Source organism: Armigeres subalbatus, chromosome 3, assembly GCF_024139115.2.
Source record: "Armigeres subalbatus isolate Guangzhou_Male chromosome 3, GZ_Asu_2, whole genome shotgun sequence".
NCBI classification, from domain to species: Eukaryota; Metazoa; Arthropoda; class Insecta; order Diptera; family Culicidae; genus Armigeres; species Armigeres subalbatus.
Genome location: NC_085141.1, coordinates 176,704,088 through 176,726,234, shown reverse-complemented (window position 1 = coordinate 176,726,234; position 22,147 = coordinate 176,704,088). Strand labels below are relative to the sequence as shown.

At 38.1% G+C, this 22,147-nt stretch overlaps 1 protein-coding gene across 4 annotated transcripts in view; it reads right to left on the bottom strand.

The window, feature by feature from the left end:
- The window catches only part of LOC134225082 (uncharacterized), a 273,215-nt gene that overhangs the window by 29,362 nt on the left and 221,706 nt on the right, over positions 1 to 22,147 (bottom strand). For all 4 annotated transcript variants that reach the window (XM_062704868.1, XM_062704869.1, XM_062704867.1 and 1 more), the window contains one exon: positions 4,515 to 4,563. In XM_062704868.1, coding sequence (XP_062560852.1) covers positions 4,515 to 4,563 — 49 coding nt within the window. The remainder of the gene's footprint in view (positions 1 to 4,514; positions 4,564 to 22,147) is intronic.

The window sequence follows — 22,147 nt, the reverse complement described above, 5'->3', positions numbered from 1 at the left end:
GCTAGAAAAACGATGGCAAAATATAATGCATTAGAAAGTATTATGAATGCAGTTGATAAAGTTGAAAAGCATTCTGTCAGTGAAGATTTTGATACAGAATAGTGATTTGGGAATGGTACAACAATAGGGGGAAGGGTCGTTTGGCCGAAACCCATTGGGCCGAAAGCCAATTGGCCGAATGCCACTAGGCCGAAAGTCATTTGGTCGAATACGTCATTTGGCCGAAAAATACCATTAGGCTGAAAGTCATTTGGCTGAAAGGTCATTTGGCCAGAAGGGTCGTTTGGCCGAAAGAGTCTTTTAGCGGAAAGGGTCATTTGGACGAAAAGGTCATTTGGCCGAAAAGGTCATTAGGCTGAAAGGGACGTTTGGCCGAAAGGGTCGTTTGGCCAAAAAGGTCATTTGACCGAAAGGGTCATTTGGTCGAAAGGATCATTAGGCCGAAAGAATCATTTGGCTCACTACTTTCTTCGCACTCCTCTTTTTTTACAGTGAGAAAAGAAAACTGAAAAGTCATAAGTGAGACGACTCTCTTCTCATTCCTAACTTCTGACTTTTCAAATGACCTATTTGGCCAATGATACCGGTTAAGCAGTCAGCGTAGCTTATAAACGGGATACGGAATGCTTTGAGTGCTTTATTGAAACTATCATTCACAATCACCGTAGTGTGGGGTCCCTTCTGATTGCTCTGTCTCGGGAAATGATAAAGCGTACTTTTTGGCTAAGGTGGGCGCTATGGAAGGTGATATTTAGGATCGGAAAACCGCCCTCGTTGAATTAATCATATTGGTTTGCTAGGAAACCTTGATCAGGTGGCAGCAGCAATTGACAAACGAGGAGATGAGTAGATGGCTGTAGGCGATTCGCCAACAGGTGTGGAATAAGGTGGACCACACTTATATGAAAAATTCAAAATCATTTTTTCGAGAGATATGTCGTTAAGATAAAGTTTTTTGCTCCCAGAAGCTACAGAGAAAATTTCAGCCAGATCCGTTAAGTCTAACTGGATGCTCAACGAGCCTTAAGTTTATATGGGAAAAATTGTCTGAATGTATGGGAAAATGATCCCCTTTCCCTGTTTTACTTCTAGGTGGACCTGTCGTCACTCAATGCCACTCATTAGTAACACGTACAATCTTTACCTTATTACGAAGAAGCTCCTGAAAACCGCGAGTGATTTAGTCAAAAAACAAAAAAAATATACCTTGATGTACGTGTTACTAATGACTGGCATTGAATGACTACATCACCACCTAGAGGTAAAACAGTGAAAGGAGATCATTTTCTCATACATGCAGTCGATTTTTCCCATATAAACTTAAGCCTCGTTGAGCATCCAGTTAGACTTGACGGATCTGGCTGAAATTTTCACAGTAGCTTCTGGGAACAAAAAACTTTATTTTCAGAGGGTATATCTCTTGAAAAAATGATTTTGATTTGTTCAGGTAAGTGTGGTCCACCTTAGTGTGGAAGCATCCATGATTAAAAAAATTGAATTTGGGACGAGACTTCATTCGAACCATGTGTCGTCTAATGTCCAATCACTACTCTTGTGCACACCTCTTCCGAGTGGGGCTCTCAGAAGGCAATCTTTGTGTATGCTGATTATCAAGCCATTGACCATGCCGTATGGGCGTGCGAGAGCATTGTGGCCCCAATCTGCACTAACTGAACATCTCTGGGTCCAAGGAAAGCAACCAAAGTGTTGGTGGGTCTCGAATTCATTAACCTAGTTCACCAATTCTTTTAAAGCTGGGAAACATTGCCAAGGATGTCAACTATGTGGACATCAGCATTGTAATTATTAAAGCACTTTAAATTCCCATCCTTTCCTTGGAATTCTTGGATGGCCTGAATTGCAACATACATTCACTTCATATCCAGTTTTGATCGAATGATCTCTAAGAGCATGTTGCATTTCTAAAAGGAGCAAATAGATCTTTTGTTACGCGTATTGACCTCATAGTCTGTACTCCAATTCTTGGCATTCTTGGATGGCCTGGAATGGAACATGCAGATGCAGTCAATTATCTAATTTGGTTCATTTGATCACTAAGAGCATGTTTCATTTTTAAAAGAAGTAAATAGATCCTTCGTTACGTGTATTGACATTAAGGCCTGTATTCCAATTTTTGGAATTCTTGGAATACCTTAAATGTAACACATGTTGAAAACATGTCCAATTTGATTCAAGAATCGCTAGGAATATTGACCTTAGGGCCTACACTTCAAAGAATATTTTTGGATGACCGGGAACGGATCAGTTATTGAGACTGTATTCAATTTGGTTCTAAAGATTCAAAAAGACATGAACTATTTTTAAATACAGATATTAGCTCTTTGGTTACACGTGTAGGCCTTAAGAGCACCTCCACGGGAGTCCCCATCTGGGTCCCTATCGCTATTTCCGGGCCCTATATGGGAGCCACCTCTACCAGTAGTATCTAAACAGGAATGTAAAATAAGAATGAAACTCAAAATTAGCCGTGAGTTTCCAAATTTAGCGCCCCATACTGGGTTGCTAAATTTCTATACAGGGTTGCTATTTTGTGAAACGTCACTTTGGTATTGATAAACATTTGCGGAAAATTTGTTTTCAGAACAATTTTGGCGAATGTAAATAATTAAATAGCAAAGAAAATATTAAATTTGGTTGGTCTCGTGGCCCAGTTCAACTCTACCATTGTTGGTATGTTTGTTCTGCGTAAAAGTAATTATACGATAATGAACCAGCACAACGAGGCGCGATGCGGATCGGGGCTCGCCAAGGATTCTTGTGAAAGATAATCCTTTTGTTTTTATTTTGCTGGTTTGTTCCACAGGAGGAGGTCAGTCCAGGTCCAGGTCCAGGAATTACTCAGAAAGATTCTTCAACAATTTTATGTATGTTCTCCCAAGAGTTTCTCTAGAAAATGTTCGGCAAGTTTTTCTTTCTTTTGTTTATTAATACAGACTGACTTTTTTTTTTTGGAAAATCCATCCCTGAATTTTTTTTAGTTCTTTTAAAAACCTTGACAGAAGTTTCCTCAAGAGTACTGCCGTAACATTCTGCAGGAGTTTTTCCAACAATTCCCTCAGAATTGTTTAAAAAACTCTTCCAGAAAACATCCGGGAAATGTTGAAGTGTTCCTACAGGATTTTGTGAAGAGTAATTGCTGGTAGGTAAGCTGGTGGAAACTTCAGGAGAAATTTATTTGATTGTTGAGGCAAATATCAGGAAGGAAAAAAATTCAGAAAGAATAACGGTTAAAAAAAAGTTTTGTAATATATTGAAGTACTATGTCGGGTCTCCAGTTAGCCTTGCGGGCAAAAGCGTAGATTGCCAATTCGGAGATGGCTAGTTCTTTTCTCGATCCAGTCAAAGATGCTTTCGTTTGGAAAACATTATCGACTTCCTGCAGGGCATAGTGTATCTATCGTGCTTGCCTAACACTGGCTTAGAAAAACTTGTAATTATTAACTGATGATTTTATTAACTCAGGGATGAACTTAAATTTGATATAAACGTGGAAAAAGACATAACAAATGCTAAAAGAATACCAAGTCGAAAGGCAGGCCATGTTCCAGTTAGAATGTAGCATTAAAGGAAAAGAAGGCTACTTTTAGCAACGCCCGGTGAAAACTTAATATGTATGAAGTTGCTAGATCTAAAATAGAAACCACCGGTGGAAAGATGGGGTGCTATCCTAAAATAGCACTCGAGAGGGAGAGCTATAATGAGAATAGCGATGAGGACTCCCGTGGAGGTGCTCTAAAGGCCTTTACTCCAGGGAATTCTTGGATGACCCGGAAAGGAACATCTATTGAAGGCGTATCCAACTTGCTTTTAAGGATTGAAAAGGGCGTGGGAATTCTTGGATGACCTGGAATGGAACAATTGTTTAGTTTTGAATGCTTCACTAATTGTTAATACAAATTAATGCGAAAATCGTATATTTTTTGCCATTAAAATTGGGCGAACGTAGAATAAGATGGATTTCCGGGTGGTTCCACTACATGCATACAATCCATTCATAATATAACATTTGAGGAAAATACATATGGGACAGTTATGCCTGTGCATGTGTATGAGACAAAAGAAATGATTAAAAAACCTACATATTATTACGTTCAGATAATAGAAAATACTAAAGTGACATTTATTAACTTTGTAGTCTGAACTCCTAAGAATGAGCGTAATGTTCATAGTTAACACATGTTCAGACGTATTTTTAAGACCAGCAGTTATAAGTCACCGCCAAAGTGACCAATCAAGTCATCAATCAATATTACGAGCCACTTGGTTTATTATTGTCACATAGAACTCGTAAAGCGTAAAAATGACATTGCAATTATTTTTTAAAATATGCGCAGCAGACTAAGTACCACCAGCAAACACATAAACCTCTAGAATTATGTCATCTCAAGCTGTAGGGTTGTTGTGTGATGAGAATATCGACAACTATTTCGATTAGGAAGCTCTTTACATCTGCATTCACTTGAAAAAAAAAACATATCCATAATGAGACTTACCTAAATCTGATAAGCTAACTTTTTCCAGGAAGGGATCTGCCACTGGGAGCTGAAACGAAACAAGAAAAAAGCGAAATGGTTATTTAATCGGAAAATGGGATGTCGTAAAATAAAACTTTCGACAGGTATTGTGGATGTTCATATTCCTCAGGCTAGGAGAGTGTAAACTGGGGAACGAATCATTATTATTGAAGCTACGATTCTAATGGCAATTTAAAAATAAATATTGATCAATTACATTATGATTGATGGAGCTGGTTGACTTTCGGAACATGCTCTTTCGCAGCGAGTGGCTAAATCGGGCATACCAACTAGGCGACCTCCCGGGATGATAATAATGGGAGCCGCTGGCACTCGGAAGGGACGAAGACAGCACGTTGGGCGATGCCGGGCTGCTGATGGATCGAGCAGATTTGTACTGCTCTCGAGCTGCTTTGGCATTGCCATGAGGATGCAGTACGAAACTGTTGCGGTTCGAGCTCAGATAGACCTGGGCAGCGTGAACCTGTTGCTGCAGGAGACTAGGATTCGGTGCGGAACCGGTCGAGTAGCGGTGATTTTTCGGTGGATCTTTGGGGGAGGGAGTACTGTGCACTGGGTGTGGCGATCCACCGCTCACTTTCCGATTGTTTCTAATCGTAATGGGACTAGTCCGTCGTGGGACACTAGTTTCTGGAGTTTGTCCGGCATATCCATTATCGATTGTTTTCGAAGATGGCACTGCAATTGACCTATTGACGGATCTGGAGTGAAACAGTGGTGGCACTGCACTTGGTCTGGAAACGGATACGCTCGCAGCCTGTGGCGACGTATCGAAGAGTGAAAGCCGACGAAACATTATCTATGTCAAACAATCGCACGTGTATAAGCACTTCACATTACACCGATTGTTCACATGGTACTGCTGTACTGCTAACTTGTTGATTTTATCACTTTAGCTCGTTGTTTATTTGATCTCTCATGTCACTAGAACACAAATATCAAGCATCTACGACGGGGGCAAAAATCGAATTATTTTCATACGCTTCTTCACAATTAATGAAAGTAACATCGCGCCTGACTATAAGTATTTATTCGAGTAGGGTGAGCTTCGCTGTGATGTCTGCCAATTTTTTTTGTGCGCTCAAATTAAACCACCACCGGCTATTGCCGTATGATATTCTTGGATGGATGCGACGGCGACACCAGCTTCCAAAAGTGTTCATTTTTCAAGCTTTTCGCTGAAGCGGGTCGCGACAACGATATTTATTTACTTCGCCAAATGTTTGTTTACAGAATTAGAGTATAGCGTCAAAGGGGAAGGTAAAAACGAGCGCATGTCTATGTATTCTTGGTCATGTACATAGATATAGATAGTCGCGATGAAGACGGCACGGGACTCGATCATTTTGGTCAGACCGGTTGTAGTGCCTCAAAATAAGAGAGAATCTGGTTCTGAGACATGCTAAAAGCTGGCAGCGTAGTGTGGAAGTTTATTGATATACATAATTCTTTTGTTTTCTTTCTGTTTTGAATGTTGCCTCTAGCTGATGATTCAGAAGAGTTTTATGTCCTGGAAATTCCAAAGTAAGTTCAAATTAGCATGCTGCAATACGCGCACAGTTACCAACAAATCTCAAATGAAACTCTCTGTTGAATTAGTCTATACTTGCAAAGTCATGAAGTAATCATAAACACTTATTAGTGTCCATTTTTGAATGACTGAAGTACCAGGGTTTCAGAACTTCTAGAACTGAATTCTGGTATATATTGAAATTGACAAACTGTTTCTAATTCTAAATCAAAATCTAGTACCAGAAAATAATTTTAGGAAAGTTTTTTTTAGAAAATGAGGATTGTCAATACAGATATGTTCCGATATTATCACGTTCCGATTTTGTCACGCTCCGATTTCGTCAACAAAATTATTCCGTTTTTATCAACAAGAAAATTCAACCATTTACTTTTTCGGATGTTGTAGGCCGTTCAAACTGTTCTTTAGTACATATCCTCGAATGTACCAGGAAATATGTCTACAAACAAATGTCATAAGCTGAGATATATGTCCAAATATATCTATGTGATCATAAGACATAAATTGATCGGGTTTTGAATAAACGTAAACTATTTCAGGGTCTCGAAAACGCCCTGGAGTTAAGAACATGTGATCTACCCGATCAACCAAGCCCTGAACAATGTATTCGTGCATCGTTGAACCTCCCAGCAGGTCTATTGAGCCGATAGTATTTCACTCATTATTTTTACAAGCTACTACAGGCCTTATCGCTTCTTCAAAACCTTCTGGAGTTCAGAACATGTGATCTAGTTGATCAATCAAGTCCTGAACGATGTATCTGTGTCGCTAAACATCCCAGCAGTTCCGTCGAGCGGGTAGAATGGTACTCATCACTTTTACAAGCTACTACAAGCCTGTTGTGATCTGTAAAACGTTCTGGAGTTTCAAACATGCGGTCTATCCGATCAACCAAGTCCTAAATGATATATCCGTGCATCACTAAACAATCAATCAAGTTGAGTTAATAACGAAAAAAAAAATCGATGAAGAGAAATCGATCAATACAGTTACACCCCTATGATCCTAAGCGCGATAATTCTTTTGCAAGCTCCAGTGGACCCTCCATGAGTTGATGCTCTAAGACTCGACATCGAATCGTTGAAACAAATGATGCCATACTAAAATATTTTCACGGATACTTTGATAGTCCTTTCGAACAATTTTCCAAGAACTTTTGTTCCACATCTCGATACCGATTGTATTACATCTCTTCAAAACGTCCTGGATCTCAGATCATTTTAATACCAAATTTTCAAAACGAATTTGATCTATCCAATGATCCAAGTTATGAATGATGTTAGATATGATATCCCAGTAAGTACATTTAGCTTATATGACTTCAATCATCACTTGTGCTAGCCATTGCAGACCTTGACGGTTGGCTAAAGTATCCTGGAAGTCGTATTGTTTTATGTAATCATCCAAGTCCGTTATATGCCTCAACAAAAAAATCCACAGCCAAATTGCTCGACACAAACACTTCCTTAGTTATTGTGCATCTTGTAGATCTTAACCCAGGATCATTTTGGATAACCTTGGACATCTTCTTCTTCTTAATTTTCTATGGCTCTACATTCCAATTGGAACAATTGGCCGGCTTTTCGACTTAGTATTCTATTAGCATTTCATCAATTATTAATTTAAAGCTTTCCTCTGCCCGCCATTACATGAGTATGTATCTTGTGAGGCAAGTACAAAAGAAAGACTATACCTAGGGAATCCAGAATGTTTCTCACCTGAAAACATCCTAGACCAGACCGGAACTAACTCATTATCTCCGGATTGGCAATCCTACGCCTATGTCCACAAGGCTAACTGGCGACCCCCTGGACATCTTATGCTCATGGAAATTAGGATCCTGGCTCAGCCAAATCACACCAAGCGCCATCGAAAAATTACCGATTTTTCTGCTCAAACTTCCGTTAAGCAGATTTAATTGATCGCAAATCGCATCGAATATCCCTCAACCCCATAACTGAGGATATCCTACTGCAAATGTATGCTTAAATTGATATGAAACTATTTCCGTTGTACTTGTACGAACAAATTATCACAAGTCAGTCGAAAAGCCGCTTGGTGCGGTTTGGCTGAACCCCGACCAAATATAAACATCTTTTGGAACTTGAGGGATGATGGGAGCTTTGTAAAAATAACAACGAAGCAAAGAAAAGAATGGTACAACTATATCCACAACTATGAGAAGATTTTAAATGATTTCTGCTAATAATAATAATAAAAAAAATATCGAATTCACCATTCAAATACACGGTTTGGTATTTGAATGGTGGATTCGATCATTTTTCCTTAAGTATTATTTTTTTTAACTATCATTTATTTGGAAGGCTCATTTGCCGTTAAGCGTTACGGAGCCGAAATCATGTTTTAAGTACAGTTTTTCATGATTCTTATACACTAATATTAGTTTTGGGGAACCGAAAGACTCGCGGTTTGGTCGAGGTTGGGGAATACAATTATACAATAGGAAAGGAAGGGAATTTAGGGTGCTTAATTAATTACAATGCTGATGTTTACACAGTTGAAATCCTTGGCAATGTTTCAAATCTGTAACGAGACAAACTTTTTTTTGGGAGACAACGATGAGAGGAAGACATACGGGAGGGATTAACGACAGATATTGAGATGTACAACAAGAGGAAGATATTCTTAAGGAATTACGACAGCAAAGGGATGGATGGACGACAATTATAATCTAACATCAGCAACTTTCAAAAAATGGTGGACAAGGGACATGTATTCGAGATCAAGACCCGCCAACACTTCCCTAATAGGCTTTCGCTGCTTTCCTCGGACCCGAAGATGTTCAGTTAGCGCGGATCTGGGGCCATGATGCTCCTCGCACGCCCACACGACATGGTCGATATCCTGATAATCTGCGCCGCAAGCACAGAGATTTCCTTCCGAGAGCCCCACTCTGAAAAGATGTGCATTTAAAGTGTAGTGATTGGACATTAGACGACACATGGTTCGAAATGAAAGCTCGTCCCACATTCAATTTTTGAACCATGGACGCTTCTGACACCTGCGGGCGAATTGAATACAGCCATCTACCCATCTCCCCATTTGTCCATTTTGTTGCCAACTGATCAAGGTTTCCTGACGAACTAATGAGAAACATCGAAGGTGATTTGCCGATCGTAAATATCACCTTCCATAGCGCCCACCTTAGCCAGAGAGTCCGCTTTCTCATTTCCCGGGATCGAGCAATGAGAAGGGACCCAAGCCATGGTGATTGTGTAAGACCGTTGTGATAAAGCACTCAAAGTTTTCCGTATCACATTCATGAGATACGCTGAGTGCTTAGCCGGTTTCACTGACCGAACAGCCTCCAAGGAACTTAGAATGTCGGTGAAGATGAAAAAGTGGTCAGGAGGTAGGGATGCGATATGCTCGAGAGAATAGTGTATAGCTGCTAGCTCAGCAGTATACACGGAGCTAGGCTCTTTGAGCTTAAAGTAGGCGCTATGAAAAACGTTAAAAACACCGAAACCAGTGGAGTCATCCATTTTTGACCCGTCTGTGAAAAAGCTTCTCTCCTCGCTGTTTAAGTATTATTATCTTTAAATGGATGTCCAGTTAGAGGGGAAGGGTCGATTGATCGAAACCCATTCGGCCGAACAAAACATTTGGCCGAACGGATTATTTGGTCATTTGGCTGAAAAGGTCATTTGGCTGAATAGGACATTTGGCCTAAAAGTTCATTTGGCTGAATACGACATTTGGCCGAATAGGACATTTAGCCGAATAGGACGTTTGGTCGAATAGAAAATTCTGCCGAATACGATATTTGGCCGAGCAGGACAGACTTCTCAATACTCTCTACTTATTACCTACTTCTCACTGTGAAAACTGAGTAGTGCGAAATGAGAAGTAAGGCGTCTATCTACCCACTTTTCACTTCTCACGAGGAATGAGAAATGAGACGTCTCAATTCACGTCTCAAAACACTGCTCACTGTAAAAAGTGAGAATTCTTCTTCTTCTCCTTCTTGACATTACATCCCCACACTGGGACAGAGCCGCCTCGCAGCTTAGTGTGTTCATTCAGCACTTCCACAGTTATTGACTGCGAGGTTTCTAAGCCAAGTTACCATTTTTGCATTCATATATCATGTGGCTAACACGATGATACTTTTATGCCCAGGGAAGTCGAGACAATTTCCAATCCGAAAATTGCCTAGAAAGGCACCGGGAATCGAACCCAGCCACCCTCAACATGGTCTTGCTTTGTAGCCGCGCGTCTTACCGCACGGCTCAGGAGGGCCCCTTTCCAACTATAAACAAAGTGATTTTTTTATTGTTTTCCAAACATGACTTACACTCATTTTATACGCTCCATACGAAAACCAATGTAAATTTAGGTTGTAGGGTGTTAAAATTCTATATTCAAATAATTCATATTTGGGCTTGGAGTCAAAACGGTATCTCAAATGCTAAGGTTACTATCTATTTCTGTCAATCAATCAATCGGCCTGATGGAATTCGCCGGGAAGAGGGTCTTAGTGCGCCATGCTCACGACAGGTTGCATATTTCAAAGCGTTTTTTTTAACACGTTTAACACGCTTCTTCAATGCAAACTTCAGCTGGATTCTATCGAATGCCTCTACGCGAGTTCAAGATTCCGGCACTTGAAACTAAGTGGTTCATTTATTGTATCTTATTGTGTAATTGTATCCGAAAAATAGCCACTAATGCAACATTTTTCTGAATATCGGCAAAGTGTTGTTATTGGTTTCGTAAACATTATCAATTCAACTAGAAGAACTGTTCTGTTTTCCATCTCATCGCGAAACAAAGAAATACAGCAACAATTTTGTCGCTTATTTTTGCTAACATGCGTGCTCCCTGCTGAAAAAAATCACAAAAATAAGAAGCAAATCAAATTCCTTTTCATTGCTTTGTTTTTCGTGGGATAAATATCGGAGCTATGAAATAAAGTCCAGAAGAAGATACTCTAGATATGGATCATTTTGGTGAGATTGCTTCAATATGTTTTCACGTCGATTTGAAAACTAGATTTCAAGCGGGAGGAATAAAATTGAGCATTTTTCAAAAACTGAAATCATTTTTCCCAATCCAATCTAATTCAAACAATAAACGGTGTCCGAAATGTAAACATCTTCCGTAAGCACACGAGATCTTGAAGCCATTGAATAGAAGTGTCTCAAAGTTCAGCTAATACAAAACAAAACCTAAGAGTACCCGTGACCGAAAAGATAATTCGACATCATTCATTTATTACGTCATGTAAAAAGTCGTTTGTGATTCTCAATTTCAGAATCAACAAGAAAAAAAGTTTAGTTCACAAAACGTCTCACCAGCGTACAATACGTGGCTGGCGCATTAAAAACAGAGAAAATAATTATCTAACACAGGTTCAATCGTCGATGACCAAATGTGCTATTCGGCTTTGCCGTCACCAACAGTAGGTAGGGTAGTCACTTAAATTTTGGATTATGGTCTAATGTACTGGTTATTGCATCACAAATTCGCAGCACAGCTTATTTGACGTTTTTGCCTGACGTACAACTTTTGAGGTATTGCTTACAATTAATTCAGACTACATATTAAGTCTAATAATTTCAAGCTTTTAGATCAGTAATCATCATACATGCTGTAGAGTTTTAGGTCAATGGATCGGTTGGAAGCGTGACAAAGCAAGACGATGTCAGAATAATGCAAAGTTTCTATAACTAGCAATAATACCCTGTCGTTTGGTGGTGTCTCTACAGAACAGAGTAATTATTGGTTTTCATATATACCAATGAAATTGGGGACCGAGACGTTCGTGGATAGGGGTCGTACACTTATTACGTATGCAGTTATGAAGGGAGGTGGGGTCTGTCATTGTTTTACACTCTATAAAAACAATATGTGCGATAAAAATCATACATGGGGAGAGGGGGGAAACTCAGAAACTCAAACTCAGAATTTGCTTATGTAATAAGTGTACGGCCCCATTAATAAAGATATTTTTCCCGAAAACAACAGTCACTTGAAGTTTATGTAAAAATAAATATCCCTTGTCTGGCGTTAGGTGTTTTGTGTGTTTTGACGACTGTCTGCGCTTGGCACACAAAGCCGCTTCGAGTGGAATAAGAATCAGTTTTATTCTTTTTAGGCAGTAGGCACCACAGGTCGATTATCTCATTCGGATATGACAACAACAACAACAACAGAACTGCGCACAACTGCGTTGAGCGAATTCCTGTGTGCATATTTTTGAATGCTGCTTGTTGTTCAAAGGTAGTAGAGTGTTCTATTAAAATTTCTAATGAAGTGTTGATTTGAAATCGCTACTGAATGTATTAATCTTTCAAATCTTTAGAGCAATGGCTCCCAAACTTTAAGGCATCGCCGTTCACTTTAGGCTAAAAAAAATCGTTATTGCCCTGCATTATACTACGAATAAATGTATGATGATTGAAACATATTCTTATGCTTAGATAGACACAGAAAAAGTCATTGAATGAATTTTATCTAAGATAAGTGTGTTACTTTGTTACACTTAACAGGAAAAATTTTAACTCAATCTGCTGTAATTACAGGAATCAGGTCATACAGAGCCCATGCTTGAACAAATATGAATTTACTGGAAGACTATTCCATTTTTTTTTCGAAAAGGTCTACAATGTGTATTTTATTATATAGATTGTTTTAGTATGGAAAATGTCTGACTTGTCACCATTTGACATATTCAAGTCCCTATACGACAAGTTTGAATGATCCTTAACTTTTAATTTTTGTTTCGTGGAATATCGTTGAGCGATACATACATATGTAGAATTCGTTTGGATAAAGTGTCGCTTTGCCATGCATGGCGCACGGAAGAGATTTAATCGAATTCACACGTTTCAAGGTTAACGTACGTTGGTTGACCTTAAAGCATTTGGACGGGGATTATCACATGTGATTAAGAACAACATATTCGACGTCTGGTATTTACTGTTAAAAGTCAATACACCACCTCTCCGAGAGGTGCCCCACGGGCTAATCGGTAGCAGAAATTCCGTGCTGATTAAAAGTCGTGTTTTTTTTATTTGTGGTGTCCGCCGGTATTTGTGGGTCTACCTAATTAGGCTAATGCTATTATTCACCACCCGCCGTGTAATCTTTCTCTTGGATGTGGCTTTTTTTTATTCACTTCGGTGATAAAAGCAAAGTAAATTTAACACTGTGGTGCACATCGCTGGTCTCGTGGGCTAACTGATAACACATACGTGAACGAGCCGATGTTAATTTTTGAACTTCGATTTGCGCCTTACGAATTTGTATTACTTTTGATAAAGCAAGGGATATAAAATCCGGATAACCGAAAAGGTAATAATTTATGACGCGTTGTGCTGGTGTACCGCGTGGGTATAGCTAGAGACTGCTTTATCTGGATATAAAGCTAAGATGGAAATTTTCGGGATCGATACGACAGTAACGTAGGGTGAATTGTTCAATGAAACCTGAGATAGCCTAACGGGTAAAGGCGTTACCAAGCCTTTGGTGGCATGAAGACATCTATTATGTACTTCTCGCCAAATAAGTGAAACGAATCCAAATGACATTCTACAACACTGGTTGAACAATTTTTGAAATCGAGCTTCTGCACAAAGGCATTTTGTTTACTTTTTCTTGTGAAATTAGTAAAATGACTTGGTACTTAGAATAAGACTTGTTCACAACAAGAACCTAAAATCCGGGTCTCTCGATCAGGAAACTCGCAAAAAAGCTTTCGTTTTTCTGCAAGCTTGGTTCGTAGAATTTTGAAATCATTCAATGCTCGTTGGACAACATCTGTGAAGCCAGGAAGTGAAACAAAAACGTCCTGTAGGAACCACCAGATTGATGTGGAAATGGAACAAATACTATGGAGGGAGTCACATCTTTCTGCACGTACTGTTGCTCGAAAAATTTAAAAGTCGCCAACTTTCTTGCAAACGTCAAAGCATCGACAAGGAATGAAGCCATTCAGAGTGAAAACTAATGAGTTCAGATTTTGTTGCGAACAAGCCTTAATTGTAATTCAAAATAACTTCAAATAATAACAAAATTGTTCAGAGCGATGTGTAATCGCATTCTGACTAACTCAACTCGTGTATGGATACTCGACAGCGTAACTAATATTGTTTGTATTATAATTAGCTGACCCGGCGAATTTCGTCTCACCCAAGATCGATTAATTGACAGAAACATTTTTTTTGCTTTTAAATTAATTGGAAGACTGTTGATAAAAGAAAATAGGGATTCTTTAGATTTTTTTTTTCAATTTTAGCTTCATCATTAGATTTTCCTTGTAATAAACAATGAAGGGAAAATGTATAACTATGTATAACTAAGGTCAATTTCCATTATCGAATGATTATCCCAACTTCAAGTAATACATAAAGAAGATCAAAATAAAAAAATCCCATTCGAATTGTTCGAAAACCCATTTTACCATGTATATTGGATTTTATTTTTCAAAGATATTTTTCATCTTTATCATAACATTTATCCTCTTAAATAGAAAAATAAAACAAATATAATTTACCTGACCATTCTTGTTGCGCGGTTGGAAGAATACCAACTTTGTTTTATATATATATAGTAAAATAGAAAAAGATGATATACAGTTTTTTGCGCTCGGTGATGGCGGCGTGATTTTCTCTCAATTTGACATTCAAGAGGCAGAATACATTGGAACTCACCACGCATGCATTGAATCATTTACATCGGATGTTTCAATAGAGCTTTGAAGAAAATAGCTTTGTCTAGCGTGCTGAGGTGGAAATATTGTAATAAATGCAAAACTAGCTTCGATATTAGTGAAAGAGAGCGTAATGAAAGAAAGACTATCATTTGGACATATGACGTTTTCATGCTAGATTTAATCTTTTTACTGATAACAAACAAATGTCAATAATCTTTCGTAACCATTTGAGAAGTACTTTCTATTCCCGCCTGCTACTTATATTACTCAATGTCATTGTAACCAAATGACTTGATTTTAAGTGCATGGTTGACATCTGTAGATTTCTAGTGATGTACAAAAAAAGAAAGTCATATGGTTGAAACCTGGACCAACATTTGAGAAGGGCGTAACAGCCAAAATTTATTCTTTCCGATTCCTTGTCTACATACATAGCTTCTCCCTATTATGAAGACATAATTTGCTCACAATAATAGAAATAAATTTTAAACCACCAGCCAAATATTCTAGAGACAGGATAAGGATTGCTTTTGGCTTATTTTGCGGCGCAGTTACTCATTTACCACGTAGTTCAACGAGCTGATATGATGTCTAGTGATAATCGATTTGGCTGTCAGAGTGGATGTGAATTTAATCTGCAGTCAAACTCTTATCATGGGTCAATGTCTTGTAAATGCATTCGCGAGTGCAATTTTACCTAGCCTGGACGATTTTTGAAAGTTGGCGATCACGATTCTTAGACGGGAGGGTTCTAGCTTTTTCTTAGATCTTCTGAATCTTCATTTTAGCCAACGGAACAAAAACTAGATATTCGCATTAAAATTATGTTAGATTGAGTATATATCTATAGGGGAAGGTGGGGAGATTTGATCCCTTGGGAGACTTGATCCCCCCTGTTTTACCGAGAACCAAAGTAGTTTTGTTCTAGCGTATTTTTTAGTATAGATCCTATAGACATCGTTATGTGGTGAGTTATATTTTGGATTGACAACCGCATTAATTCTGCGGGACGGTTTGTTTATCTTTAGCCTCCCAAAGTTTTTTTGTGTCAACGCAAAATTTCAACAACTTTTGCTAACAATGACCAAATGCTATATTTTTTTCGCAGCTCAAAGACATAAATATGCTAAATGATTTAAATGTCAACATTTCATCAAAATTTTAGGATATTTGGATTTAAGGCTGTTGGGTCAATTTTCGGACAATCGATCCATCTTTTTTCATGACTAAACGAATACCAGCTAGCAAAATGTCTAGAACGCGATGTTTTTTAGGTGTGGCAGTATTCTACGAAACTATCGACGAGTATCACTATTGTTTAATCTTTGCAGTATGCCGTAACAATGCTAATGCTGAACTTTTTTTTCCTACCACGCTAGTCCTACAACTAAGTTTGACTAACGACCAATCAGTAAGGGGTTTACGCCTGCAGTAGCATGATGATTATCGCATCAAATTGTTGGGCGATAAAGTGAAAGCTACTAAAGTAGGTATTACCGTTTTAATTACATATCCTTAAACTAACACGTTAACTTTGTAATGCCATAAGAGTTTTGCTTGCTTAATAAAGGTGTTAACAAATTTGAAGACTGCATTTTTTTATTTTAAACGTATTACTTGTGCTGTTATGTAAATTGATGGTTCAACGAAATCAGTTCCAAATATTAATTCCTAACGAAAGACTAACGAGTAATTGTTTATAACTTATATTGAAAAAACAAAAAAATATAGATGTATATATATATATATATATATATATATATATATATATATATATATATATATATATATATATATTGAAAAATACATAAATAAATATAAAAAAACGACCGATGTCCAAAAGAATACCAATATCGAAATAACTATAACAGGGTGTCTACTCATCTGTAAAAACAAACTTCCCTAATTCTTCCAGGTGCTTCACATGAATTCCCAGGTAAAAAAAACCTAGAAATAGATTGATTTCAGCAGAATCTTAATTCAAAATATTGCGCAAAACGGTTTCAAAAAATAAATATTGGTGGCCTTACAAGTCACAAAACTTTTTCCCCTTTTTTATGAAATTCTTCTTTTTTCTCTCAGGAATTCCTTCGGAAATACGTCAGAATTTCATTCAGAAATTCCTTTAGGAGCTCCTTCGAAAATTTCTTGTGTAGATCCCTCGGAAATACCTTCTCAAAATTTCTTCAAAAGATTTCTTCAGATATTCTTCTAAAAATTCTTCGAGAATTGCCTTAGGTTTTTTTTTTGAAATTTATTTTTTAATTATTTCGGAAATTTCTTTAGGAATTCCTTCGGATTTTAATTTGGTAGTTACATGTAATTTCTTTGGAGAAACTTTTAAAAAAATCTTAAGGAATTGTTCCGAAAATTTGATTCGAAATACCTTCGGGAATTCCTTCAGAGCGAAAATTCCTTCAGGAAATCATTTGAGGATTCCTTTGTAAATTCCTTTACGAGTTCTTTTAGAAATTCTTTGAGCAATTTCCTCGGTGATTCCTTAGGAAAATCCTCCGGATATTCCTTTAGAAAATGATCCAGAAATTCTTTTGAAAGTTTACCCAGGAATTATTCGGAAATAATTTAAGTAATTTTGCATTTTTCTTTTCTATACATTCCTAAAATTTTTAAAGGGAATTCTGAAAAGAATTCACAAAGCAATCCCAAATTAATCTTCAGAATAAATTCTTCAATTTCAGCAGGAATTATTAGATTATATGAGATTAGATTGCTTATGGCGCTTCTAATTTTGTGATCAACATGTCCATGTTTTTCATCACAGATGCCAAAATTTTATACTTGAGAAAAAACAAACCAAAACGGTAAATTTGACATTCAAGGTACCGACCAAACCCGTGTCCGGGTTATTATGGTTGAATTATGTTGAACACAAATGCTGTAGGGAATAACAGCGCCTCTAGCCTTGTAATACTTATGCTTCTACTGGAATTCTTCAGGAATTCCTTTGAAGACGGCAAACCGTTGAAGAAAACCAGCCAGATCCTTCAAAGTCTCTTGATCCTTGCTCGACGAAAATTCCTCCTATCCTCGTCTCGTTACTGGATCCAGGCGCGAGATGAGGAGATTGATCAGAGAAATCAGTTACAGACTCCCTGATAATAACAGGTAGATCGAAAAGAATCTGCACCTGCTGTTTTTTTTTATAACTGTTTACTATTATTTCTATGCTATTCCGCTCAACAAGTAGATTCCCGGCTAGCTGGTAAGAAGTTTTAGTAGTTTGGATCGGATCGATTGGTTCGCCCTGGAGACAGTCGAGCGAAATCTATCTTGGCAATAAGTTAAGGCGATAGCTGGATATCGCTCCAGATGGAGACCTTTTAAGCCAGCCCACTCGAGATGTGCCATAACCATAAGTAAAGAGTAATCTTTGTTAGATCCTTGTCTCAGATGATCCGACTTTAATCGATCGACGAGTATGAAAATATGGTGAGTAAATGGGTAAAAGATTTTTTTAGAGAGTAGACACCCTGTATAAGAAAACTATAAATCGAAGTAATTTCCAAGCTACTAGATATATTGGGATATCCTCCAGTGACAGACACCTAAGCCTAATGTGACCACCAAGCGTCCTGCGAAACGCGAGACGCCTACCTGAATTAGGTCACTGTTTTGAAAATGAACACTTCAAAAGTGCATTTCACATAGATTTTGGCCCAAAAAAAATTATATAAATATTTGTAAGGCTGCATAAATTGGAATAAATTTGTAAAATGGAGTTGAAAAATGCAGTGACGTCTGGTCACAGCATTTGAAAATGTTTTTCGGCAATGTATGTTGATTACGAATTTTGTTGCAAAATTTTACGGTTCATAAAAGCGTACCCGCATACCACACACTTGTGGTATAATTAATTATGATCCAATACCTATTACTTCAGAAAATATATCATTCAGAATAGTCTCACGAGCAGAGAATGCTCCCTCACGCTGATTTTTGCCGAAAAATCGTGTTGCGCGAAAAGAAAAACGGTCTGATAAGCATTTCTTCTTCACTACCAGTGCCGCGAAAAGTTGATTTGCTCGTTTTCTCACTCCTTTCTTTCTTTTCGTGCCATCACCAATTGCAAAAAGAGTAGCCTTTATGGAACAAACAACGTAATCCCTACACGGTTAGAAAAAAGTACCTAATTTTAGGTACTTTTTTTCTCTCGCATCTCTCTCCCTCTTCCCTTTGTTGTCATAAAATGAAGAGCAAAACCACTCAACAAGGCAGGTAAGTGTGGGAACCATTCCACACTGAACCTCCGATTTGAGTGAAAAGTACCTAATATTAGGTACTTCTTTCTAACCGTGTACATGCAGTCGATGTGGTGTAATGGCTATAGTGATCGCACCCCATTGCCATTTTTGTTGATGTTCTAGGTTCGAATCCCGTTGCGGTCATACAATTTTTGTAATTGCTTGCCGAAAATTTTCGCGAAAAGTGAATGAGGCGTAAAAGAAATAAAACTAAAAAAGAAATTCATCAAGTAGGCATGATTTTCGATTATCTTCTAGGTTCGCTCTAGAGAAAAGATGGGTGAGAGAAAGACGCAATGAGAAAACAGAACTGTGCAATAAAAAATCCTATTCGACTAAATGCTGATGTCATATTAGACATTTGGAGACAGTACTCGTCGATAGCAAATCCTTCCGCACGCGATGGCATATGAGCAAGTCCAACCACCTTCCTTTTGCCAGTGGAGATATATCAGCTTCCACACTGATATTCTTCCCTCCCCCTTCATACGGGAGCTTGGCAGAAGGAAGGTCGTGCGATATGTGCCATCACAAATATTGCCCTCCGCTCGCTTTCAAATCGACTTCTATAAAAACATTCTTCATGCCTGCCGTATCCTAACGGGAACTATCAATTCTATACTTTCGCCTCTAATGCTATCATGAACATGTACGTCCAAGTTTGGAAGATGATATTAGCATTTCCATATCATTGAGGGAAAGATATTTTTCACAACAAACTCCGAAAAAAGATTCTCCTCTGACCCGAAAAACGCCTGATTTCGTCTCATCGAAACGAAAAAGAAATTATGGGTTTCTCCAGATATATTGTATACAGTCAACCCAAAATTCACACCTTTTTCAATGTCATCTTCAATTTTCTTTCAACTATTTTTCTGTGGTTCCTTGATACCTCAGCAAAGAGAAACAATTGAATTAGAGTAAATTGAACAACACTGCTGTGAAAAATGATTGTTTCCTCACATGAAAAATGTCACTGTCCGGATCTGTGGGACAGCTGCTCTACTACCGAAATTGATTTCAGACTATATTTACATAAGATATCAAAAAATCAGGATTGTTTTCCAAAATATGACCAAAATTGATTATTTCTACAAAATCAGAAAGGACCCAATTGATTTCAATATTGTTGATTTTGAAAAAAAAAACTTAAAACATACAGGAAAATGGTTTTCAAATAGTTTTCCTTTGTGCTACATAAGACATTGGAAAAACTTGCAGAAGAGTCGGTTTGACAAGTGTCCGGCATTGGGAGGTGTCCAGCGCATCGGGAATCTTCTCCTTCTTTCAATAATTATTGTAAATCTTGCAATTCCCAATACAAAGTGGGAATTTCTAAGAGGAGCAGTACGTTCTGAAAAAAGTGGAGTACAAAGACAAAGACAAGTTTTTAAACAATTTGAACTTTTTGGAATCTTGACTTCTTAGATTCCTTATAGACTCGAATAATAGAATAAATTTAAAATGGTAGATTTGCTTGATTGTACAGCTTTTCAAGTTGTTCATATAAAAATGTTCTTCTTTTCTATGGCTTTTCATCACATTGTTTATGGACAATGATATTTGCCTGTGGTAAAATTATTGATTTTGTGAAAATATTTTTTTTAAATATTTGTAACGGCCTTATTTGATACGCCCAAATGCAGAATCTCTAAGAGGCAAAACGAGAAAAAAAATCCTTAGCTCGGCACACAAGTCAAGAACGATTATCTTTGTTTTTATTGAGATGCACCACACGTGAAGTATGTAGTACTATCAGTGTCGAGAGGTAAAAAACAAACAATTTGATTGAATTCCGTTCGAAATCGGCCCCGCATGCCATTCTTCATCCATAGTGCAGTAATCGTCCTCGCGTTCAAAGTACACGGTTTGGCCATTTAGCTTCCAATTTCTCGTCAAATGCATCTGCAGCTGCAGCGTAATGTTTGAATAGGGCTGGAATCCAAAGTGATGGCATTCTTCACATACTCGTTGTTTTTTTTTCACTTTTTATATTTACAAAGCAAATTACAATTTTCCAATCTTAATCAATCAATTCTTAATTTTACTGTGAAAATCATGGAAAATTATAGTTTTCTCGAAAGAGATAAAAAATGAGACTTTTCAAATGTCAGTTCGATATTTAAATAGACAGACAGCACAGCGAATCTTGATACGTGCGATGACGACAATGGCATTATAATTGTTTTCGCCACGGTTTTTATTGCAACACATATGATTTTCTTTTCTTGATTTTGAGCAACAACAAGTAATAACAAATATAATGATAAACACACTGGTTCTTCGTTCGCTCTTGATAATAGCACAGAACACTTGTCATATCGCGCTGGTTGGGGCTCTTCTCGTTATCTGCCTGTCTCGCCCACGATCGCTATTCTCGCACTGATAAATACCGACGACACCGACGACACTGACTGTATTGATGGCAGGAAGGGGCCCTAGTTCAGGACGACCAACTTCTTTCCACTGCACAATTATTGGAGTAATAAATGGCACTTGAACACGCGACGCTCGTCAAATCGATCAACGGGCGTAGGAGTGGGATCTCGACATCGGGTGCCGGCTGGCACAAGCACACTACAAATCATTCCAGTTTGTGACGACTGTTCATAAATTGGCGGACATATTCAAATATGCTTCCCAACGTGTCCGATATTGAAGAATGTATCTCAACCATTCAATAGTTATTGATTCGTCAGCACTTCCGTTATACGTTCTACGTTCCTAAAAGCATTCGCGATTCTCGATTTCAAACAGCAAAGTCGAACGGCTACCGGATGAAAGGGAAGAGAACTCGGCAGCCATAGGCGTGTTTTCGCAGGAGGCTAAGCTGAAACTGTGCGATCCGGCTTGAGTGACGGAAAGGAGCAAGCGATACAGATATCAGCGAGCACTAAGCAGCATAGAACGCCGCCACTCCGTTTCACCTACAGCCAACCGCTCTGGCCTACAGACCGGGTTTCGAGTACAGCGGTGAATCAAATATCGCTGATGTGAGGTGCAACAATGTTGTTCGGATTGAGCGTGGGCTTGTTAAGAAATACTGGGTGAACGATTAGCAGGATGTCCTAACCGGTTCTGTAATGTTCCAAAGACAAACTGAAAACAGTGTAAACCA